At 39.3% G+C, this 23,148-nt stretch overlaps 1 protein-coding gene across 2 annotated transcripts in view; it reads right to left on the bottom strand.

Moving 5' to 3' along the window:
* Positions 1-200: 200 nt before the first annotated feature.
* The window catches only part of GLCCI1 (glucocorticoid induced 1), a 111,708-nt gene continuing 88,760 nt past the window's right edge, over positions 201-23,148 (bottom strand). For both annotated transcript variants that reach the window (XM_055420476.2, XM_055420477.2), the window contains exons 6-8: positions 19,450-19,660; positions 4,202-4,322; positions 201-3,057 (exon numbers count right to left, since the gene is read on the bottom strand). In XM_055420476.2, coding sequence (XP_055276451.2) covers positions 2,712-3,057; positions 4,202-4,322; positions 19,450-19,660 — 678 coding nt within the window. In that variant the 3' untranslated portion in view covers positions 201-2,711. The remainder of the gene's footprint in view (positions 3,058-4,201; positions 4,323-19,449; positions 19,661-23,148) is intronic.

The following is a 23,148-nucleotide window of genomic DNA, read 5'->3' as shown; positions in this document are numbered from 1 at the left end:
ATAGCTGGGAACAGAACAAAGACTTGGAACTTCAGACATCACGTTTCTTAACTTGTGATGGAAAGTGTGTAAATTAAATGTCAAGAGGAAACCAGGCTGTGGAAATCTAATCCAGTAAGTGTACCTCCAACCCAAGAGCTAAATTCATCGTGTCAGGTAAGATGCTAAAAGCCCAGTCTTTCCAAAAACATAGTGAACTATTCCAGTTTTACTAATAACTTTATTTAAATAAGAAGACACAGGAACTTCTATACTGAAAAAATACAAAACGAAAGCCACACATTTCCTTGTGTAAAGCCATATTGTATGGTAACTCGAATACTGTTCAGCGCAGTGTAGAATTAAACAGTACAACTATATACAAAATTTAAACAATCTCTGACAAATTTCTACAGCTGGATGTAGGATACATTTGAGCTCAACAACTTCTGGGAAATTTACATGGCAAAGCATAAGCTTTAACACATTTGGTTCAAAACTTTAATATATGCTAAGAACAAATGTACAACACAATATTTAGTTTTCTTATGAGAAAATAAAAGCACGTCACTATAAATATCGTACATCAGATTTCATTACCAAAAAATGCATATTCAGTCCATCATTCAGAAATTGATATTGATACTATTGCATCTTATTTGGACAAAAGCAGAGTATAAGATCAACACATTATGTAATGCTAAACCAGATATCAGAAGTTAATGGAGCTCATATTTATCTTACAGAACTAATAATTTTCTCCCTTTAACCATAATCTACAAAATATAGTATTTTCATCAAGGCCTGAGATTATTAGGGTTAAAGGTGTCTTCTGCTGAATAGATTGTTTTAAAAGGTTCCCCTGTGAAAATGGTAAAAGTGAACTGAGTCCTTTCCCATGACAGTCTCCTACGATATAACACTGACTAAGTTAAAGGAGCCAGAATGCACCTTCAGGAGAGAATATTACTGCAAACTTTGGTGGAAAGAAGATAATTGGGCTCATGACAAAATAATACACTGAACACATACACAAACATATACACACACATATATATACTATTTCTTAAAAAAAAGAAAAATCAATGGTGTTGCTTTCTTCTTTATCACATCTTCCTTCTTCAACCTCCTTAGAAAATAAAGAAAAACCCAGGAATGACTGAAAGGAACTGAAACGTTCCTGTAACTGTAGGCACCTTGTTCCCCTACTTAAGAAAATTGTGCCATACACTTTAGGTGCAGATGAAACAACTGTTTTATTGAACTGAAAGAATAAAGACACAGAAACTTCTCTCCGCTTTTAAACATACTCTGTGCTGCAGAAAACAATGTCAGAAGTTGGTCTCTTTCGCTGACCAATCAGGAACATCTAGGGCTCTCTTCACACTTCAAGAAGTTAGGTCAAGTCTGCAGGTCAAGGCTCTTTACTTGGGTTTATAGTCTATGCTTCCAAAATATGAACAGAAGTATTCATGGTATTATTATGAGAGGCTTAAATGAAACAGCTCCACACTGCTTGCACTTGCAAGTCACCAAATAACCTGTTTTGAATTCTGAGACTCACATATGCTCTCTCTACATTAAAACAACTCATGCACCTGAACTGCTTGAGGAAAATAACCAAAGTGTGTCATTTCTTAACCTGCAGATTCAAGAATTTCCAAAAGAGAAATGAAACGTGACTATGCCTTTAGATAGATCAGTAGCATTTTATAACCCTGATGGCCAACATAAACAAAAAACCTCAGCCATCCTCTGGGAAAATGACACCTAGACATTCTTGTCTTTAACGTCCACACACACACTGGGGGAATGTTTTGTACAGCCGCGTACCTGATACTTTATTCGCAACATTGTATCAGTCATTAACTGAGCAACACCTGAACTTGTTAAAAAAAAAAAAAAAGCCACATTTACACATGTTGAAACAGTGAATGCAACAGTTGTTTTACTTGTAACCGTGTGACAAAAGTGATGTCAGACAGCAGGGATTTGCTGGTTCTCCTCGCGTTCACCCACGCCCGGGATTTCTGCTCTCCTAGGGTTGAATGCACTTCGTATTCTGAGAATGTGGAGTGTGATGAGGAGAGGGAAATGCATAAAAGAAGAAAAGGCAAAAGAGTGCTGTTCCCTCTTTAGCTTTTCAGCTGTGAGACAGTTAATATCCCAGTATGATATACATTCCAAGTTACCTGAGTTTAGACTTCAACTGAAGTACCTGAAGCTAGGCCATAGGGTGGGCCCTGTGCAACTGTTGTGGCCATTTATTTATTTTTTGCATTGTATGTATTACAGAAGTTAGAAACGAACACCTGGGTCAATTGTAAACATAACCCTGAAGTACAGTATTTTTCCATAGGACAAAACACAGCAAGACATTTTCTATTTAGACAGGCAACTTTCTGATATAGAGCTTATTTATACTGAAGATTTGGGGACAAAACACAGGACACAGTACTAATCTGTCAAACATACGATGAAATGCATAGTCTCCACTTAGAATGCTGAATGATACACACATTTTGCAAGCATTACTGCTTTCCACAAAAACTGCTGAATAGGAGTTCCGTCCCTGCCAAGATAAGTGTTGAGATACTTGATGATTCTGATTAAGTATTCTGTTGGTGGTGGTGGTGGTGCTGTCAGAAAGTTGGTCACTCCATGCAGATAGGTGTCTGAGATCTAGTTCCTAATGCGTGGAACACAGGGTGGAGGCCAGCTCCCCCTTCACTTTAGATGACCACGTAGTTGTGAGCGGAGATGTGGTCCTCACCCGGCAGTTCCTGCAGGAACTGCTGCTGCTGGGATGGCTGTTGGACAGAGGCCTCAGCGGAGCCTGCTATGCTGGTGTCGTCGGAAAGGGATGTAAAGGAAACCCGGGAGGAGAGCTGCTCGACGGTCAGGGTGGCCAGAGCTGAGCTCTGGCCTGAGTTAGGAGAGTTCTTGAGCATCAGGTCGGAGGCAGGGAGGAGAGGGCCTAGGAGTTTTACAGGACAGAAAGCTGATCCGGTTGGGATGAAATTAACCTTGTTTTTGTCAGGACATGAAAAGAGAGGGGCTGAGATAGGCTGACGAGACCTAAAACCATAAAACAAAATGAGGTTTTACAATCATTAAAAAGTCAAGCATTTTCCAAATTAACGGGAGTTCTCTAAAACGGCTAAAATGTGAATGGCAGGGAATGGATTCAGTGTACACAGAGGGATAAACATCTTCCATAGCACAAGTCAGCTGGCATACTACTGACGTACACAGCACCGAGGTGATATTGAAAACAAAGGATTTTCAAAAGGATTGGGCAGACAAAAATGTTTCTGAGATTAGGTTACTTTCATTTATTTAGAAACGTGGATTATGCAATGTCAAAATGACCCCTTCTGTTAAGTACATGGGAGAGGGATTACCCCATCGGATATATGGTTTTAAGTACTTCTTCCTTTTTCTCTATCTCTATACGTACTTCTGCTAATCCAGATCAGGAAAAATAAGAAAAAAGTTTCAGTAGTTTCTTGTAGAGCCAGTCGGCCCAACAAAGCAGCGTCCACAAGCCCTTCATCTCCCCCCATTCCGGGGAACTACGCCGGCACCTCCTCCAAGACCAGTGAGTGCAGCGGCCTCCATCGGGCAAGCCTGCACTGGGGCAGGGGGATGAGCAAATCCAAGAGCCGCACACTCTTTCATTTTGAGCTGTTCTGCCCAAGTATTTACAACATCAATCTCTTTTCCCTTGAATTTTTCTATTTTATACATACTGAACTTGCAAAAAGAATAAAAAAAACCTGTGGACAGGAAGTCTGAATTCAATGAATACACATGCTAGATATGTCTACAGGGAAGGAGACAGTCCCTCTGGCTGGTGGGGTCACTGTCGTGAAGGCTACGCACATGTGGGTATTTATTCACTGTGCTGCTACAGCTGTTTGTTTTCTTCAACCATCTACATCAACAGAGCTTATGAAAGGAAAATTCTTAAAGATTCAAAATTGATCTTGTAGGTAGTAGGGATGAATTTCCAAGTTTCTCTGTGTTAGTGTATTTCCAGCACACAGACTCTTAATTCTCCTTAAGTCAGATCTCTTTGGCCTATTGAATTCTCTTTTCATAATTTGCTTCTGAAACATTATCAGCTGGACGGAGTAGTTGATTCATCTGTAATCAACTGGTCTCAGTAAAAAGCTTTACAGCTTTGCAGATCCCAGCTGATAGAAAAGACATTACTTACGCCATTTCCTCAAAGACCTTCACTCGCTCACATCCCTCTGGGGGCTCCCGTTTGAACATGTAGCTGTTGTTTGGTTTGGGAGATGAAGCATACTTGGGTAGCGGTGAGCTACTCCCACTGTCTGTAAATTTAAAGCAGTTATATTAACTAGTGATTGAAAGTTCTTTTAAATTAAATGTGATTTCCAAACAAGCAGCCTTTTGCACAATTTATCCACTGTTGCCCCTTGGCTTCCACCACAGAGCTTCCTTTATTGCAAAGCTATTTCTAACATCCTTGTGTTGTACATTTCTTATAAATAAAAGCTTCAATGCAACAGAAGTCTGCCATACCACAAAACATAAAAAAAAGCTGATAGTTTGGTCCAGAAAACGGCATTTTGAGTAAAGCAGAGCTGTAATCCTGAAAATAAACACATCATTTCATTATGTATTTCAAAAAGGTAAACAGATGGGGTAATATGTATAAGCCATGCAGAAGAATTATAAGAGATTAGGATGCAGGGTTCTCTATATTTTCTAACTGTTCAACTGATTTAATTGAATATCTTAATTTGTGGTATAATCTTCATTACGAAAGTTGTTAGCAGAAATGTTACTAAGAACTATGACATGTATGCAGGGAAAAACAGGCTTATAACACAATATACTTTCCCTTGGCCCACAGTGAAAAAGGTAATGCTCAGAACTCTGCTTTTAAAATGTCTATATAAAAAACTTTTGGGGCACTATTTGTATTTTTGCTGCTGGAAGCATGAGAAATCTAAAAGCATCTTCGTATTTTTGACCAAAAAGAAACGGTCTATTCATGAAAAGCCATAAAACCTATATGCAATTTCTTCCTTTCCTACCTGGCAAAGGATTTTGGAAATTCAAGTCCACCAAAATGTGTCATTATCTTTTTAAGATGCCAAGTTGTAAAGTCAGTAACATACCTGTATAAATACAGTAGTCCTATTTAAACAAATTCTGACCTAAAGCAAAACCAGTCCTCAGTGCTAAAATACTAAGCACATGACCTACTGAGGATGTATTACTTTTCATACATATTTTGAAAGATGGCATTAGTACCATAATTACAGGTATCAAATTTTGATAAGTTGCTTCAATTTAAGATTCAGTGCACAATCCAACATTCATAATCTGAGTAAGAGGGTTTTTTTTTGAAATCATCATTTATGAAGTATAGTACATGCTTAGAAAGTAGACCCTTGAGGCACACTGATAGTGTATTTGGTGAATAATTCAAAGCGCATCTATGTAAGTCGTGGGAGTGCAGATGTGTGCTTCTAGTTGTATATGGCAGTGTCTCTGGCTGGGAAATCATTGCCTGCAAAATAGCAAGGCCACATTATTGGGAAACCAAGAGAACCACACAGTTTCTCCACCACTACTGTTGCACATGTCCATAAAGATTAGGTATAGTCTCTTGGAAGGAATGAAGTTTCGGAATTAAGCTGGATTTCTTCAGACTTGAGGATTTTCTTAGATTCAGCATTTTTTTTTTTTTCCTTTTAAACTGCTTGAACAAATGGGAAGGGAGGACAAGGAATATTTTTTCTCTTAGGGAGATGCAAAACATCACAAACCTGACTAGAATCTGGGCTTCCTGCTACTTGAGCTAGGCTAGACCAAACGACTGGTCTACCTCATGGTCTACCGTGAGACCTTGAATTCAGTGTGATACCAAAAATATAGGTTGACCTTGCTTTACTGTCCAAACCACCAGCCTTGCCAAGGACCTACATGAAAAAGTAGCTGTGGCATGTGATGCCCCTTGGAGAGGACTGGTGGCAGCATGCCCCACTGCCGCAGGACGGGCTCAAAACCATGGGCTCGATGCCGTTCACTAGCCTTTTCTGCCACCAGCAGAGGTGTGACCATGTCAGCAGTCAAGCATGTACCCTATTATCATGTAAGGAAAGTCATCCTGGCCACAGTCTTTTGTGTCCTATTTCTTCACACATCATCAGATCTACTATGTGATTTCTCTCATAACCTCATTGACGGTTTCAAGGGACCTTCCCAGAATGGAAAGCTAGCTGTTGAGCTGGAAGCTGGATAATCTGCAAAACTGTCTTCCTATTAACAATCTACAGTGAATTAGAGAGTAAATGGTTTTTCTTAAAATTTTTCTAGTATCAGAGGCTTATATATATTTCTACAGAGTTTTACCTACTTAAAAATTCTTTTTTGGGAGAGGGAGAGGGTGATTAATGTTTAAAGAAACACAGTATACTGCTGTCCCAGAAAGATGGTATTCAGTGCTATTATATTGCCTTGCCTTTTCAATAAAAACTATTTGTAGAAAATACAAATACACAAATGCAGACACACACACATATATGTGTGTGTGCTTGTGCATTACATCTAATGTCTGGTGCTGGAAAGACAAAGCTTTAAAGAAAAAATATTGGTGCCATAAACAGATTTCTTTAATCTGTTTTTTTTCTCCCTAAGGTAAATAGGCAATCTGATAGAGTATAAACAGGAAAAAGGAATAGAGATAACTTTCTGTGGTTGTAGCTCTGTGACTAGCTGCATAGTTCTATAACCTTCAACACAGCTGCCCCTCTAAGTTACTATATAACTACAGTAATTACCATTCCTAACTAAAATTCTGTGATTTGGGGGAGGGATAGTTAGGGAGTTTGGGACTGACATGTGCACACTGCTACATTTAAGAGGGATAACCAACAAAGAAGGGGGCTTCCCTGGTAGTTCAGACAGTAAATAATCCACCTGCAATGCAGGAGACCCAGGTTTGATCCCTGAGTGAGGAAGAACCCTTGGAGAAGGGAATGGCAACCCACTCCAGTAGTCTTGCCTGGAGAATTCCATGGACATAGAAATCTGGTGGGCTACAGTCCATAGAGGTCACAGAGTCGGACACGACTAAGCAACTAACACTTACAACCAACAAAGACCTACTGTATAGCACAGGGAACTATGCTCAGTATTCTGTAAGAATCTAAATGGGAAAGGAATTTGAAAAAGGACAGATACAGGTGTACACATAAGTGAATCACTCTGCTGTAAACCTGAACCTATCACAACGTTGTTAATCAACTATACTCCACTATAAAAATGTTCTTAAACACAGGTTCTAACATACAAAAGAGGGGCGGTGTACCAAAATATTTTTTTGCTTTATAAATGGCATGCTTTAAAAACAACTCCCATGAACAACTCATTATACCCATTCAGACCTGGTTGTCTAACTTCTGCATGTAGAAGCCTGTGTTGAGTTTGATAGCCACATTTCAGTAACTAAACGTGAGGTGAGCATGCCTGCTCAGGAGATTGAGGAGGAAGTTTCATGGAAATCTGCATTCAGTCCCTTTTGTTCACAAGCATGATACGTTTTCTCATTCTGTTATCCCATGTTAAGATAGTAACTAGACATGTTGTTGAGATTTAAGTTAAACGTTACCTTATGTTCTCATAACTTCGTAAGTCATATGAATTCTGAAATTAAGTGTGATGAATATGATTATTTCTATATCTGTCTGCATTCACAATAGTTTCATCTATATTTATAATAGAATCACCCAGATCTGGCAACATTTTATTGACTATTTTATTATAAAAGACTATACTTAAGCATGTACCATACTTACAATTAAAATATAAGTAGTATTTTTAAACACATGATAATGAACTAAAGCTTGGAAAGATTAAAGATATTATTGAAGTCTGAAATTCCATATGGAAACAAAACTCATTAAACTGTGTTTTTGTAGTTTTCTGAATTTCTGCTTATATACTGCCTCATTACTTCTGATGTGTTAAGTTGTATGGCCCACAATTTTAGTATTAAAGATTGTAGATATAAAGTTGCTTCATTTATGTAGGAAGGTATGTAAAATCTCTACTGTGGTTTTACTCTAGCCCTAAGTTTTTACATGTGTTTTATCTGTTACTATCAGATTACTTTATCAAATTAAGTAAAATTAATTCTAGTATAAACAGTATAATTAAAGGGCGGTGGTTCTCAACCCTGGTTTCACATTAGACTCATCAGAAGACGTTTTAAAAATACTAATAAATGCCAGTGTTGAAACCTCATCCCTATAGAGGTTCTGATTTAATTAGTCTGGGGCCCCTTTCCCAGGCATGTGCTGTCCCCACCCCCCATTTTTTCTGGTAAAGCTCCCAAATGCTTTTTTTTTTTTTTTCCCAAATGCTTTTGAAGTATAGCCAACTTCGAGGACCAGTTATGAAAAGGTTAAAACACTGGTTTGGAGTCAGGCCACCTGACTTCTATCTAGGCCTAACTGCATGGCCTAGGAACAGTGTCATCCTTTGTGCTTTGATATATAAAATAGGAATAACTACTGATATGATGGCTGTGAAAAAAAAACCTGTGTCCCTGAAACACAGCAAGCTCTCAACAAATACTGCTACAAGAGTAGAAAGAAGACATCGTTACCAGTTTACCAATTAAACAAAGGTGAACCATTCAGAAATTAAATGCCTATTCCACTCTGTTGGCAGAAGAGAGAAGCAGAAATGTCCTTTTAAATAGATCTGCACACTAACTTTATTATGATATATAGAAGATGGCATCTTTTAGCATACGGAGATTTATCATTCTGAAATTTAACAACTAAGGCCTAAAGTATACAGATTCTATAGATTCCTCTTCAAAGAAAATATTTATTATATGTGCAGCAAGAGCCAGTAGAATATAATTGTTATTTTAATTCTAGTATGAAAATGACTTCTTTTACAGAAGATGTGGTACATATATACAATGGAATATTACTCAGCCATAAAAATGAAATAATGCCATGTGCAGCAACATGGATGGACTTGACTTGGAGGACACCATGTTAAGTGAAATAAGTCAGAGAAAGATAAATTCTGTCGGACATCACTTATAAGTGGAATCTAAAAAATACAACAAACTAGGGACTATAACAACAAAGAAGCAGATTTATAGATATGGAGAACAACTAGTGGTTACCAGTGGAGAAAGGGAAACAGGGAGGGGTCACACAGGGGTAGGGAAATAAGAGGCACAAACTATTAGGTATAAAATAAGCTACAAGGATATACTGTACAGTGGGGATACAGTCAATATTTTACAATAACTGTAAACAGTTATAACCTGTAACAATTGTGAACATTATGTGCCTATAATATATAACAGTATACAGTAACTATGTTTCAATTTAAAAAATTACTTATTGTGCATTAGGAAATGAAATTATCAGTGGTAGTGTGATTTGATGGCCTGATGGAATCAATAGAAACAACTGTACAAGCATGTCTTGATGACAAACTTTTGGCACTATTTCGCATTACCTATTGTATTGAACACCTGTTTTCAGTGAACTCCAAGATCAAACTGTGAAAGAGCAAGGAGAACATTTGACCTTTACAAGTAGTTTCTAAGATTTCTCCATAATTTCAAAGTCAACCTTTTACATGAAGGTTTGTTGTTGTTTAGTTGCTAAGTTGTGTCCGACTCTGTTGCAACCCTATGGCTTCTCTGTCCACAGGATCTCCCAGGCAAGAATACTGGTGTGAGTTGCCACTTCCTTCTCCAGGGGATCTTCCCAACTCAGGGATTGAACCCACATCTCCTGCATTAGCAGGTGGATTCTTTACCACTGAGCCACCAGGGAAGCCCTTTTGAGAAGGTTACACAATTAAAAAAGAAAAAACAACACAACTATAGACAGCTAAGATCTTTCTTAGATCAGCATATAGCAAAAGGTAAGGAGGAAAAAATTAACATTTTAACCCTGGTCACTTGTATTTTTGAACTTTGTTTTCAAATAAGACTGTGTTTTGAATTAACTGGGACTTAACTTACATTCCAAATGTTAGGCCCATGTTTTACATTTTATTCTGCATTCATTGAACTAATAATTTACAAAGTAAGCAAACAAACTCTAGTTGCTCCTTTGTTCTTGGGTACTCACAATACACAAGAGCTTCTTTTGCAAACCTAATCCTGATAGGCAGCACAACACTGCTGAGTGTTGTCTTCAGATGTGACTTGGCGTCACCAACATACTAACTAGTCACTCAGACTTGTACACGAATGTGAACAAATCACTCTGAATCTGTCTGACATGGCAGTTAAAAATGAAAGCAAATCACCCTATTGAAGATAGTCTTCAAACCAATTTATAGACTAAAATCATGCCTCTTATTAATCACAATCGTAAAACTAAACTGAAAATAAATTTCAGATTACCCAGTATATTTGATATCTGGAAAAGTAATGTAATTAAGGATCTTAGGAGAATTATTCTGATAGAACCTTAGTTTTCAAATTCTTGTGGAAAATTCTGAAAGAGATGGGAATACCAGACCACCTGACCTGCCTCTTGAGAAACCTGTATGCAGGTCAGGAAGCAACAGTTAGAACTGGACATGGAACAACAGACTGGTTCCAAATAGGAAAAGGAGTACGTCAAGAATGTATATTGTCACCCTGCTTATTTAACTTCTATGCAGAGTACATCATGAGGAACGCTGGGCTGGAAGAAGCACAAGCTGGAATCAAGATCGCCGGGAGAAATCTCAATAACCTCAGATACGCAGATGACACCGCCCTTATGGCAGAAAGTGAAGAGGAACTCAAAAGCCTCTTGAGGAAAGTGAAAGAGGAGAGTGAAAAGCTTGGCTTGAAGCTCAACATTCAGAAAACAAAGATCATGGCATCTGGTCCCATCACTTCATGGGAAATAGATGGGGAAACAGTGTCAGACTTTATTTTTTTGGGCTCCAAAATCACTGCAGATGGTGATTGCAGCCATGAAATTAAAAGACGCTTACTCCTTGGAAGGAAAGTTATGACCAACCTAGATAGTATATTAAAAAGCAGACACATTACTTTGCCAACAAAGGTCCGTCTAGTCAAAGCTATGGTTTTTCCAGTGGTCATGTATGGATGTGAGAGTTGGACTGTGAAGAAAGCTGATCGCCGAAGAATTGATGCTTTTGAACTGTGGTGCTGGAGAAGACTCTTGAGAGTCCCTTGTACCGCAAGGAGATCCAACCAGTCCATTCTAAAGGAGATCGATCCTGGGTGTTCATTGGAAGGACTGATGCTAAAGCTGAAGCTCCAATACTTTGGCCACCTCATGCGACGAGTTGACTCACTGGAAAAGACTCTGATGCTGGGAAGGATTGGGGGCGGGAGGAGAAGGGGACGACAGAGAATGAGATGGCTGGATGGCATCACCAACTCGATGGACATGAGTTTGAGTGAACTCCGGGAGTTGGTGATGGACAGGGAGGCCTGACGTGCTGTGATTTATGGGGTCGCAAAGAGTCGGTCACGACTGAGCAACTGAACTGAACTGAGCTTTTTAGGTGAACAAATTTCTAGGGACATCAGTTTTCAAAAACCTGAAACACAGTGTTTCATATTAAAGTGCTTCTACAGTGTCCTACAGAGGGAAAAATGAAAACTTCTAATAAAAGTTTCAATATAATTTTAAATGTGCACTTATATATTTACAGAGTGAAACAGAAGGCAAAACAAAGTGCTGTGTATCAATATTAGGTAAAAATTCAGTATTTCTCCTCTCTCCTCATTGTTGCTACTGCTGCTGCTGCTGCTAAGTCGCTTCAGTCGTGTCCGACTCTGTGCGACCCCATAGACGGCAGCCCCCCAGGCTCCCCCGTCCCTGGGATTCTCCAGGCAAGAACACTGGAGTGGGTTGCCATTTCCTTCTCCAATGTGTGAAAGTGAAAAGTGAAAGTGAAGTCGATCAGTCGTGTCCGACTAGTAGTGACCCCATGGACTGCAGCCCACCAGGCTCCTCCGTCCATGGGATTTTCTAGGCAAGAGTACTGGAGTGGCTTGCCATTGCCTTCTCCGTCCTCATTGTTGCTTAAAAGGAAATGTTTAACATCTCTAAGCAGATAACCAAATGTAATGTTAAACTTATATAATAGTCACCTGAAAGTCTGTTCCTTCTCTGACATTCACTGCCTGATTCACAGTGGTAATTGTTTTCCCACGCTCCAAGCTAGAACTCTGTTAGAACTCTGTCTTTATCCTCATTTTTCTAACCCCTCACCTTGTACATCTAATCAGCCACCAAATGCTGCTGATTCTTCTTCAGTCAATTCCTTTGCCTGTGCTAACCCTCCTCATCTTTGCCCAACACTTGTGGTTTCCCAACTAGACTGCACTAAACAATCTGCTGACATGCAGGAAGAAAACTGGAGATCATTTATATGTATTTACTTTTTATCCCTAAAAATAAGAAAACTTCACCAATACATATCTTGTATATGGATTGAACTATGTACTTCGATAACTCGGAAATATATAAATTCACATTACAGGTACAGATTAAAACTGCTGAAAAAAGTGTGTAATAAGCCAAGTTGGGAGACTCAGGACTAGACTATTCAAATAGCATCTTCTCTCCTCCTCTTAAAGTCTCTCTCCACTTCTGTAGGTTTATCCTTAGAGGTCATGTCCTTTAGCTGACAAAAATTCTCCACTTAGTTGTTTGTTTATTTCAGCAAGGCTACAAGGCCCTTATGAAACAGTGGCCTTCGTACCTACGTCTCCACCCTCACTGCTTTCTCCTCCCTACCACTTATCCCTGTGCTCCAGCCATACGATTTTGTACTATTCTCCACACACCAGGCTCTTTCACAGCTGAATGACTGTGAAATGGCCATTCCTCTTGCAAAGGTGGCAACAAGTAGTGTGAAGTTCCTACAAAAGATCTCTGTTGGCCTCCAGACTCCATAGACTTTAGGAAAGTTAACTTCATTTCACTATGCCTTAGGCTCCCCATTCTTAAAATAATGACACTGCCCCTACTCACAGGATTGTGGTAATATTATAAGAGATAAAAAGGGTAAAGACACCGGAGCACATTTAATCATCATAACAATCCTATGAGGCAGTGCCATCATTTCCCTTAATTTACAGGTTAGAAAACCAAGAAACAGAGAACCTGAGTAACTTGCCAGAGATACACAACTATTAAGTGGAAGAGGAGAGATTCAATGGCTGCGGCAGAGTCAGAGTCCATGACCGTCATGCTATCTGCATCACTGTTTTGATCTATGTCAACTGTAGTGTCCTCATGAGACAAGATGATCAAGTTCTAATCTAACATTCTAGGCTTCTACTTCAGAGTCTTAGAGCTTAGGCAACAGCTTCACTGGGTCTGCCTTCTATTACAAAGGCACGGTGCAAAGAATGGCTTCAATGCTTCCTATTTCTTCTTAGAGGAACATAAAAGATAACAGAAAGAAAAAATTCAACAGATTCCCCTTTCCTCTAGTCTATTTGATACCCTATTTTTTCCCTAGTCATGATCAGAGTATAAGAAGTGATAGATTTTAGCAAAGTTACTTTCTTTTCTGTAATTTCAATAGGAAATCTGAACTTTATGGCTTCTTTCTCGCCAAAGACCTGTCATCACTGTTAGCATAACCTTAGAGTGGTTACTGTCTATTGTCTTTTTTTGGGTAGCAGGGAGGATTATCCTACTCTTCCCAAACATTCAAAAACCTAACATATATAATTAAATAACTTAAAGACAAGGATTCTATTGTTTTTAACAATATATTCTTTAAAAAATGGACATACCATGAAGAAAGAATACTCAAAAAATCTTACTAAGCATTACTCTATCCTAATAATAGGGAGCACTGTAGTTGTTGAGGATAAAGTGAAGGTGAAGTGAAGCCGCTCAGTCGTGTCCTCCTCTTAGCGACCCCACGGACTGCAGCCCGCCAGGCTCCTCCATCCCTGGGATTTTCCAGGCACGAGTAATGGAGTGGGGTGCCATTGCCTTAATGAGCAAATTAAAATTACCTGCTCTTGATGCAGCTTATATCATAGTAAATAGATAACTGGAGATTAAGTGAAATTATATATGCATCCATGCTCACTAGTGTCCGAGGCTTTTGCAACCCCATGGACTGTAGCCCGCCAGGCTCTTCTGTCCATGGGATTCTCCAGGCAAGAATACTGGAATGCATTGCTATTCCCTTCTCCAGGGGATCTTCCCAACCCAGGGATGGAAATTATATATATCAAAATTACATATGCAGGCATATAAATAAATTTCGGTTTGCTTTTGTTTTAGACTCTAGGTTGTAAATGCTAGAATTTAGTTGCATACTTACTAATAATTTTGAATTAAGAATAGTAACTCATCCACAGAAAGCACAGCACTTGTCATTAGTACAATTGTAAACATTCCAGAAAGAGTGGGGAAAGGCATTTACTGGATGCTATGCTTACACACATCAGATAATGTGAATATATATAATTTCAGATGCAATCTTGAAAAAGCAAAACAGGGAACATGCACTTAGGGACATAAGTCTCCAGAAGTTCAGTTTTTAACCTATGGAATAACTCCTTTGTGGGGGTAAGAGTTCTACACTCTCTGTAATTTTACGATGGAGGAGTTCTTCTAGGATAATAAGCACCTAGAATCATTGGGGATAACCTTTTGATCGGGAAACAGATCAAGGCTCAAATGAAGGGATTTTCAAGGTGTGGTGGCTAAAACAAGTCTATCTAACATATCTATTTTCACAATATAAGCCATAAAGAAAAACGCCACAAAATCTTGGCCGACGAAGCTGTCTAGAAGATGGAGGGTTAAAGTATGTTAAGGGCAAACGTCAAAGAGTGTTAAGAAACAGAGCCCTAAAGATGACTGCAAACAGAGTTTAAAACGTATATAGAAAGGAATAAGACATCAAAGAGAGGCTTTTTCAAAAGTCTGGCTAGGGTCAGCCCTAGACCCTGAAAAGATAAAACTGTTTCTTTCTTTCCTGCAACTATGGACTTCTCAGTCTTAATACCAACAGTTCAAAAATATTAATGAGTTGAATCATGGTACGAGTTAAACAGACGGATGTGCACTGGCCCTTGGAAACTCCATCCACATGATACACATTGTTGCTGCGGGAAACCCAGTTTAAGTTCCAAGCAGCCAATTTATGGAATCTTGGAATACAGCTCCTGGTGGTTGGCCTGAGTAGAATGGTTCAGTTGACTTCATGATTAGAATAATCAATGTTTCCACAATATTTTGCAAAACTGCAGAATTTTATAACAACTGCCTAAGTGAACTGTGCCAAAGATCAACTATAAGTGGCAGACTGAAGTCTAGATTTTGTGACTTGGTACCAATAAAGAAAGCTGGCAGAGCTGCTGAGAGAACTAATATTTGACACTGCCATTTACATTATATAAATGACTGTTTTTCTCCCTTGCATTTTGGGTGTGATAAGGTAGAATTTAGGCTAACTAATCACAGGGTAGGTATATTCTGCAGATGTGAAGATGAGAACTCTTATTCTGGATCCCTGAATTCTCCACACAAATCACTGTGTAGAACTGTGGTTGTTACTAGGCTAGTTAGCCAAGCAACTTCACACATGATAGCTGGCTGCCTTCAGCCTTTAAGTCACTGGAAAAATCTGTCCAAAAACCACCCAACTCAAAAAACTAAAACCTGAAAATAGTCTCCTAAAGGCTAGACTTTTCTTAATAGAGTGTTTTTGTCCTAGCATTGCAATTCAAAGAACCAAAGAAAGACCAACATGCTAATCGACTAAAATTATTTTATAGGTCTCAAAGTATACATGTGTCATGGAGAAAAACAGATGTGAGGAATAAGCAGAAATAAAGTCAGGAAAAGGATAGGTATATAGCAGATGAACACCAGAAAAATAATCACACCAGCCCATCTCTCATTAGAGCAATATATTCACACGCCTATCCCTCTCCCGTGTGTGCATGCCAGTTCTGGATGTCTAACCGAGCTATTCCACAACAGCAACTCAGAAGAGGTAGATACTCCAAATCAATCCAAACCTATTAGAAATCTATAGCTTCCCTTTTTTCTTTACAGGAAATAAATATAAAACAAAAGATCAATTTAAGCTTTACTGTGGAAAAGTGAAAATTATAAGCTAGAATTAGTATTGTAAAAAATTGGGCTGTTCATAGAGAAGCAATGAGTTAAGAGATTATTCTATAGTTTGAATGACTTAAATATGTAAGTTTCAGAAACTGCAAAACTGACAACTCCCTCTCCTTTGTACCTTTAGTATTATGAACATACTTGTGTAATAGTGCATTATTTTTTAACGTTACTATTAATCCTTATTAGAGTATAAAGCTCTTAAAAATAGGTATCACATCTTCCTCTTCTCTATTTTTCCACTGTCCAGTAGCGTGCTTGACATATAGTAGATGCCCAAGAAACGTATCTTGAATAAACCAGAAGCATAAACTCAGCTGAAATACATAAACCTCCACTTCTAATCCTAAAATACATGTATATGTATGATACAGATACATATACATACATATGTAAGAGAGACTTTCCTTCACAAAGAAGGTAGCTGATTTGAGACCTAGAAACTGAACATTGTAATAGGTCACACAGTTTTCCAGAAAACAGTAATAAAACTTGATCTTAATTACAAAGTAATGTCTCAAAGCTACATTGGTAAGTATATTAAGAAACTTATGTCATGAGGTCTTAATTTCCAAACTGAGACAGTTTTGTAGAAAATGGAAAAGTGTCTTAAGTGATTCTGCAATCTCCTTAGTTTCTAAAGAAATTAAAAAAAAAAAAATGACCATTAGTCACACCCAACACTGTTTATTCAATGTTTACTACATACCAGGAGTTGTGCTAAGCACTTTGTTCCAATATCTCATTTAACCCCAACAGCGGTATGAAATATGAAAACAAGTATTATCACCCTGTTTTACTAAGAAAACAATTTTTAAAAAAAACTGTTGGCCTTAGAGATGATCTGGACCAATGTTCTCATTTTACATTAAAAAAAAAAACACAAAAGGAACAGAACATTAACAGGCAGATATCTGGTAAAAAGAATAAAAGGGTATAGAAAAAGCGTATACAACCAAAGGCAAAGTCTTAGGAAAAAGTCTAACTTCCATAAAAAATCATCAGAATTCAGATTATTATACTATGTCAAAGAGATACATGTGTTCCTATGTTCACTGTGGTATTATTCACAATATCCAAAGCATGGAGATAACCTAAGTGTCCATGAATAGATAAATAAAGAGAATGTGGTTCTAAGTGGCTGTGAGACTGCCTCATCAAATATACTCCCATAGAGGCCGAGAAGGCAACCTCACAAACAGCTAACCAAAATGGAACTCATCTATCAATTTCCTAATACATCTCCCTTTTGGTTCAGCATCTCAATTATCCACAGTATTATACTTAGAAGAAAACAAACCTCCAGAATTTACTGCCTAGCCTTATATCAGTTATTTTTACTTTTTCTTTTAACCCAACTACAAGTGCTAATAAGTAGCAAAGGTGATTTGCACTTATCTTTTTTACTGGTATATCAAAAAATACAGGTTTTGGAATCAATCAGACAATATTTGCTTCACCATTTACCACCTATGCATTCTAAAACAAGTTATGATTATTAACCTTCAAAACAAACCCTCCTACTAGAAGCAAGGTGTCTTCTTGTTTGTTTTATTATGAAACATCCATATTAAAAATGTGAGGAACTGATTGAATTGTCTGCTGTGGTAGGACGCCTTAGTGTATTAGAAGTTCCCTAGTCTGACATTCTATGAAACAGGCATTCCACTTGAAGCAGAGAGATGCCTAACTAAGGTTCTGCTTTCAATACATTCTTAATGGAGGAGGAGAACTCCAAGGCTTCCAGTAAGGAAAGGGTGAAATGAAAAGGGAGAAGCAATATCCACCCACAGAAATAAAAGCAGACAATGAAGTCCAAGGTAGCTTCCCTCTAAAACCTCAGCAGAGAGTCAGGTATAATGATGACTGAAACAAGCCAGACCAAAAGAACGCAGACTGCATCATTTCATTTCTGCAAATTCCAGTAATGGGGAAAATTAGGCTACAGTGATGGAAGTGAGAAGAGTGGTTACTTCCAGGCAGAGAGGAGAAGGATTCTGTCTGGAAAGGGAGCTAGGGAGTCTTCTGGATGCAAAAAATGTTTTGTATCTTGATCCAAGAGGTGGTTGCATGAGTGCAAACATGTGTAAAACTTCAGGGGGCTTAGCACTTACTATTTGGGCACTTTAAATGTATTAATACCTCAAAACAAACTGAGGGGACTGAGGGTCAAGCCAAAATAAGGCCCATAAAATCCTATAAGATTTTGTAAACTTTATTTTTTTCATGTTTTAAAATTTTTGTTGCCTATGATCTGTTTCTCTGTGGTGAGAAGCAGTAAATGTGTTACAAAGGAAGCTCAGTATTCCTTTGTAAGTAGCTAGGAAGGTGGAAGCTGGGCAGTCTTTGGGACCTTCTGTGCCTGAGGGGCCAGAAACTGCAAGGAGAGAGTGAACACTGGTGGTCAAGTGCCTGACACAAGGACAGGGGGACACGGGCAGCGAGGGCCTGACAGGACAGGGGCAGGGAGGGCCTGACAGGACAGAACAGGGGCAGGGAGGGCCTGACACAGGACAGGACAGGGGCAGGGAGGGCGTGACACAGGACAGGACAGGGGCAGGGAGGGCCTGACAGGACAGGACAGGGGCAGCGAGGGCCTGACACAGGACAGGACAGGGGCAGGGAGGGCCTGACAGGACAGGACAGGGGCAGCGAGGGCCTGACAGGACAGGACAGGGGCAGCGAGGGCCTGACACAGGACAGGACAGGGGCAGGGAGGGCCTGACAGGACAGGGGAACATGGGCAGTGAGGGCCTGACAGGCAATAAGAAGACCCACAGGTTCTGCACTCTTATTGGTGTTAATAATTCATCTACATACCATAATATAATCCCTGCTGTGCTGCAGGTACCTGTTAAACTTTATCCTACTTGGTTAAAAATATACTCATTCTTCCAACAGAATTTTTAGAAATTATTTCCTTCCAAATTAATCTGATTATGAAATCTAACCTCAGGCAAGAGAAACCTAAAGTGTACCATAAAACATCCTTAACTCTGGACAACACCAAGGGAAAAACTGTGTGTTGTATTATGTGATGCTGTCCACACTCATTTTATAGCTTTCATTAACTGTTAGAACCACGCGCTGTGCTCCTCTGACACATTTATGGAAGATGTTTGCCAAAGTCACAAAGAAGGGGGTACGTGAAACCAATGAACAAACAAACCTAGATCAACCAATCCTTTACAGTCCCACCATTCAACAAAAGAAAAAAGGTGATGTAATGATCTAAGACAAAGGAAGTATAATGAGCAAGGCCCTGTAACATACCCGCTACCTAAGTGGATGATCCCATTCTCACCTTTATCACGGTCATAGAGTAAGTCTTCTGTTGAGCAAGGGCTGCCGTCCTGGGACTCCGGGGGGCAGCAGGGAGAGGCACAGGGTGAGTGGCTGCTGCAGCTGCTGCTGCGCTCCTGCACAGAGGGGGTCTGTGTGTCGATGCTCCGAGTGCTGCTGCTCCGGTAGTGAGCGGGGAGGGGGGCCCTCCGGCCATCAGGGATGTCCAAAGGCTGGAAGAGCAGAAACCATCACAGTCAGCGACAGTTCATACACTTCATCCATACAGAAAACACATGCTGTTTCTTTCAATTTCACTTTTCACTATTATTGCCAGCATAGCTGATTCTTCAGAGAATAAAGATACCAATCTTAGGTCATCATTTCTGCCAGTTACCTTTAGGTCAGTACTCTCAGGAATACTCCTCTAGGACAGGGGCTTCTTTTAACACTGGATCCTAATGCCTAGCACTATGCCTGGCAGACAGCAGACACTCAATAAACATTTGTCCAAAGAATTAGTCCAACTGCTCCAGAAATCACTTTGACTTGCTAATAAGAAAAGAGAAATCTCATATTCCCACGTATGGATTTCCATTTGTTCATTCTTTCTTTTTTTCCTTTTACAAGCCAGGAACAGGTTTTGCAGGTTACCCAAAGTGTCTAATAAACAGACTTATTCTAGTAGAACTTAATTAATTAACTATATTAATATAACTGAACAATTCTACTAATTTGGTATTGAGTAGGACTACTAATGAATTTTGCCTGGTTCTAATGCATTGTTCTGAGTGGCAAAAATAAACAGAAATGAAATTATAATTGTAGACTCATATATGAATCATATATTTGCAACCTAAGAAGACCCTAGACCTCATCAGTACCATGTTTTCGCCAATAAAGAATTTATACAGCTCCTGCTGATATGGTCATTTAAATGGCATCAGAGCTTCTGACTCTTTCTACTCTGCCTCTGCTGTAAAGATGTATCTTACTCATCAGCAAGCTAACAAAGTGAGGTCAACAAATACAATGTATATATTAACCATTTACAGTATGTTTGTTATTATACAGACAAGGATGAAACACTGGGAAAAAAGAACCAGTATATGCTTAGTTTATTTACAACTTATTTTCACTATTTACAGGCTATCACTCCTGAGGTTTGTCATTTCAGAGATTTTAGAAACACTGTCAGATGGAAAATGAATTACGGTAAAACATGAGACTCAAAGAGTACCAGTTTTTTCTGTAACAAGTAAAGGCCAAAACCTAAAATGAAAACTCCATTTATCTATGCAAAGTTGCTAAACCAAAACTATACCATCTTTACAACCTGACAGTGACCACGCTACTATGAAGAAAATAGTCACTTCAGTTCAGTCAGTCAGTTCAGTCGCTCAGTCGTGTCCGACTCTTCGCGACCCCATGAATCACAGCACGCCAGGCCTCCCTGTCCATCACCAACTCCCGGAGTTCACTCAAACTCATGTCCACAGAGTCGGTGATGCCATCCAGCCATCTCATTCTCTGTCGTCCCCTTCTCCTCCCGCCCCCAACCTTTCCCAGCATCAGAGTCTTTTCCAGTGAGTCAACTCGTCGCATGAGGTGGCCAAAGTATTGCAGTTTCAGCTTTAGCATCAGTCCCTCCAATGAACACCCAGGATTGATCTCCTCTAGAATGGACTGGTTGGATCTCCTTGCAGTCCAAGGGACTCTCAAGAGTCTTCTTCAGCACCACAGTTCAAAAGCATCAATTCTTCGGAGATCAGCCTTCTTCACAGTCCAACTCTCACATCCATACATGACCACGGGAAAAACCATAGCCTTGACTAGACGAACCTTGGTTGGCAAAGTAATGTCTCTGCTTTTCAATATACTATCCAGGTTGGTCATAACTTTCCTTCCAAGGAGTAAGCGTCTTTTAATTTCATGGCTGCAATCAGCATCTGCAGTGATTTTGGAGCCCAAAAAAACAAAGTCTGACACTGTTTCCACTGTTTTTCCATCTATTTCCCATGAAGTGATGGGACCAGATGCCATGATCTTCATTTTCTGAATGTTGAGCTTCAAGCCAACCTTTTCACTCTCCTCTTTCACTTTCATCAAGAGGCTTTTGAGTTCCTCTTCACTTTCTGCCATAAGGGTGGTGTGCATCTGCATATCTGAGGTTATTCATATTTCTCCCAGCAATCTTGATTTCAGCTTGTGCTTCTTCCAGCCCAGCGTTCCTCATGATCTACTCTGCATATAAGTTAAATAAGCAGGGTGACAATATACAGCCTTGACGCACTCCTTTTCCTATCTGGAACCAGTCTGTTGTTCCATGTACAGTTCTGACTGTTGCTTCCTGACCTGCATACAGGTTTCTCAAGAGGCAGGTCAGGTGGTCTCTTTCAGAATGTTCCACAGTTTATTGTGATCCACACAGTCAAAGGCTTTGGCATAGTCAATGAAGCAGAAATAGATGGTTTTCTGGAACTCTCTCGCTTTCTCCATGATCCAGTGGATGTTGGCAATTTGATCTCTGGTGCCTCTGCCTTTTCTAAAACCTGCTTGAACATCTGGGAGTTCACGGTTCACATATTGCTGAAGCCTGGCTTGGAGAATTTTGAGCATGACTTTACTAGCGTGTGAGATGAGTGCAACTGTGCGGTAGTTTGAGCATTCTTTAGCATTGCCTTTCTTTGGGATTGGAAAGAAGACTGGCCCTTTTCCAGTCCTGTGGCCACTGCTGAGTTTTCCAAATTTGCTGGCATATTGAGTGAAGCACTTTCACAGCATCATCTTTCAAGATTTGAAATAGCTCAACTGGAATTCCATCACCTCCACTAGCTTTGTTCATAGTGATGCTTTCTAAGACCCACTTGACTTCACATTCCAAGATGTCTGGCTCTAGGTCAGTGATCACGTTATCGTGACTATCTTGGTCATGAAGATCTTTTTTGTACAGTTCTTCTGTGTATTCTTGCCACCTCTTCTTAATATCTTCTGCTTCTGTTAGGTCCATACCATTTCTGTCCTTTATCGAGCCCATCTTTGCATGAAATGTTCCCTTGGAATCTCTAATTTTCTTGAAGAGGTCTCTTGTTTTTCCTATCCTGTTGTTTTCCTCTATTTCTTTGCATTGATCACTGAGGAGGGCTTTCTTATCTCTCCTTGCTATTCTTTGGAACTCTGCATTCAGATGCTTATATCTTTCCTTTTCTCCTTTGCTTTTCGCTTCTCTTCTTTTCACAGCTATTTGTAAGGCCTCCTCAGTCAGCCATTTTGCTTTTTTGCATTTCTTTTCCATGGGGATGGTCTTGGTCCCTGTCTCCTGTACAATGTCACGAACCTCCATCCAGAGTTCATCAGGCACTCTATCAGATCTAGTCCCTTAAATCTATTTCTCACTTCCACTGTATAATCATAAGGGATTTGATTTAGGTCATATCTGAATGGTCTAGTGGTTTTCCCTACTTTCTTCAATTTAAGTCTGAATTTGGCAATAAGGAGTTCATGATCTGAGCCACAGTCAGCTCTTGGTCTTGTTTTTGCTAACTGTATAGAGCTTCTCCATCTTTAGCTGCAAAGAATATAATCAATCTGATTTCGGTGTTGACCATCTGGTATAACAAAAGTAAAACTTTCCAACTCCGGAAAGAAATATTCCCAAAGATATATTAATTTACCTCGTCAAATGCTTACAAAATAATTATTTTATTACATTATTTTCTTG

The sequence above is a fragment of the Moschus berezovskii genome, chromosome 3 (assembly GCF_049115385.1).
Source record: "Moschus berezovskii isolate FMDL1 chromosome 3, NW_MosBer_1.0, whole genome shotgun sequence".
NCBI lineage: Eukaryota > Metazoa > Chordata > Mammalia > Artiodactyla > Moschidae > Moschus > Moschus berezovskii.
This window is presented reverse-complemented; position numbering and strand designations above follow the sequence as displayed.